The following is a 1847-nucleotide window of genomic DNA, read 5'->3' as shown; positions in this document are numbered from 1 at the left end:
CCATAGAGCATCAAGATGGATCGTTCCATGGAGAGTATCTACCTCAATTTTGAGCTGGAATTAGCCCTTGCTATTGCTTATGCTATTGCCTGTCATGAACAGAGGAAAAGAGACAAACTACGGAGAAGGAGTCGTCGGCGTTTTTGGCTACACCCTATAGTGGAAGTCCGAGAGAGTCGTGGAGCCTACCATTGTCTGTTTGGCGAGTTAAATGACAACCAGGAAAAATACTTCGAGTACACCAGGATGTCTCAAAACAGCTTCCGATATCTGCTGCGTCTGGTGGAAGGAGCCATTTCCAGGCAGGACACGCAGCTCCGTAAAGCAATTTCCCCCGAGGAACGTCTGCTGGTGACTCTACGGTACGTAATGGAATGTGAAGGATTTATATGTTCTTGCCATTTTTTAAAGTAACGTGTTTTTGTTTTGTGGGGTGGGGGATTGTAATTAAAAATGAAAAATTCTTTCATAACAATTTAATTAATTATATTTATTTATTTTTCTTCTTGTCAGTTTCCTGGCTACCGGAGAGACCTTGAGATCACTGCATTTCCAGTTTCGTATTGGAGTCTCCACACTGTCTGGTATTATTGCCGATACATGCCGCGCATTGTGGGACAACCTCCGGGAGGAATTTTTACCCATCCCTACAACAGAAATATGGCAGGCCAACGCCCAAAAATTCGAACAAGTGTGTTCTTTCCCTAACTGTATTGGAGCCGTGGATGGGAAGCACATTAGGATTACCAAGCCTTCAAGAAGTGGATCTCTTTTTTTTAATTATAAAAAATACTTTTCCACCGTGCTCATGGCAATTGCAGGTGCGGACTGCAGGTTTCTCGCTGTGGACATTGGAGCGTTTGGCCGTGCAAATGATTCACGGACATTTAAGGAGTCAGACATGGGCCGAAGATTATACGAGAACAATTTTAATTTCCCCCAGCCACGACCTCTTCCCAACACCGAAGGACCGGCCCTGCCATTTGTTGTGGTTGGGGATGAGGCTTTTCAAATGAGTGGCAACCTACTTAAACCGTACTCCAGTCGGGGGTTGGACCGCACCAAAACTATTTTTAATTATAGACTGTCCAGGGCCAGAAGAACTGTGGAGTGCGCCTTTGGCATCCTGGTCTCCAAATGGCGTATCTTAGGATCCGCCATAAATTTGAAAATTGAGACAGTGGATGAGGTGGTGAAGGCGTGTGTGGTTCTCCACAATTTTATTATTGATAAAGAGAGAGTCAACATGGAACTCTATGAACCCATACCAAATCCATTGCCTGATTATCAAGATCATCCTCTGCGGACAACTGTGGAGATTGCTCATATGAGGGACCAATTTGCTGCATACTTTGTTTCAGATGTTGGGCGTGTTTCATGGCAAGATCAAATGGTTTAATTCATCTTGTTATTATGATGTCATGTAAACACTGTGGAGTCCATGTCATTTAACCATCCTATGTTTGGTTATTGTTATAATGTCCCCTGATTTTCTAATGCGTTGTGTTTTGAAATAAAGTTCTTGTGCCTTTCCGTTTTCACAAAAAAAATCTCCCATATGTTTTTCCATAGTAATAGAATTGTAAAATCCAATTTTAGTGAAAGTAATGTGTGTCCCACAAAATTTATGTGAGCACCAGTACCCAAATGGACTGTGACAAAACAAATAAATTTTTCAGCCGTGTGTACCATAGTTTAGACGTATAACATGATCGGCTCCCACCTTGTTAACCATTTTTAATCCTGCAGACTATTTTCATATGGAACCTGGCTTGACAAGGAGGGAGACGATCATGTTTGCAAAACTCTACAGAGTTAACACTATTGTACTCAGGATGCTAGAATAC

At 42.2% G+C, this 1847-nt stretch overlaps 1 protein-coding gene across 1 annotated transcript; it reads left to right on the top strand.

Moving 5' to 3' along the window:
- The first annotated feature begins 234 nt into the window (after positions 1 to 234).
- Positions 235 to 1509, top strand: LOC138672089 (uncharacterized). Its single transcript, XM_069760145.1, has 2 exons — positions 235 to 362; positions 514 to 1509. Exons 1-2 carry the CDS (start codon positions 247 to 249, stop codon positions 1397 to 1399), a joined length of 1002 nt encoding a protein of 333 aa, XP_069616246.1. The 5' UTR covers positions 235 to 246; the 3' UTR covers positions 1400 to 1509.
- The last annotated feature ends 338 nt before the right edge of the window (positions 1510 to 1847 follow it).

Source organism: Ranitomeya imitator, chromosome 3 (genome assembly GCF_032444005.1).
Source record: "Ranitomeya imitator isolate aRanImi1 chromosome 3, aRanImi1.pri, whole genome shotgun sequence".
Taxonomy (NCBI): domain Eukaryota; kingdom Metazoa; phylum Chordata; class Amphibia; order Anura; family Dendrobatidae; genus Ranitomeya; species Ranitomeya imitator.
The sequence above is the reverse complement of the archived record's forward strand: the minus strand, read 5'-3'. Positions and strand labels throughout refer to the sequence as shown.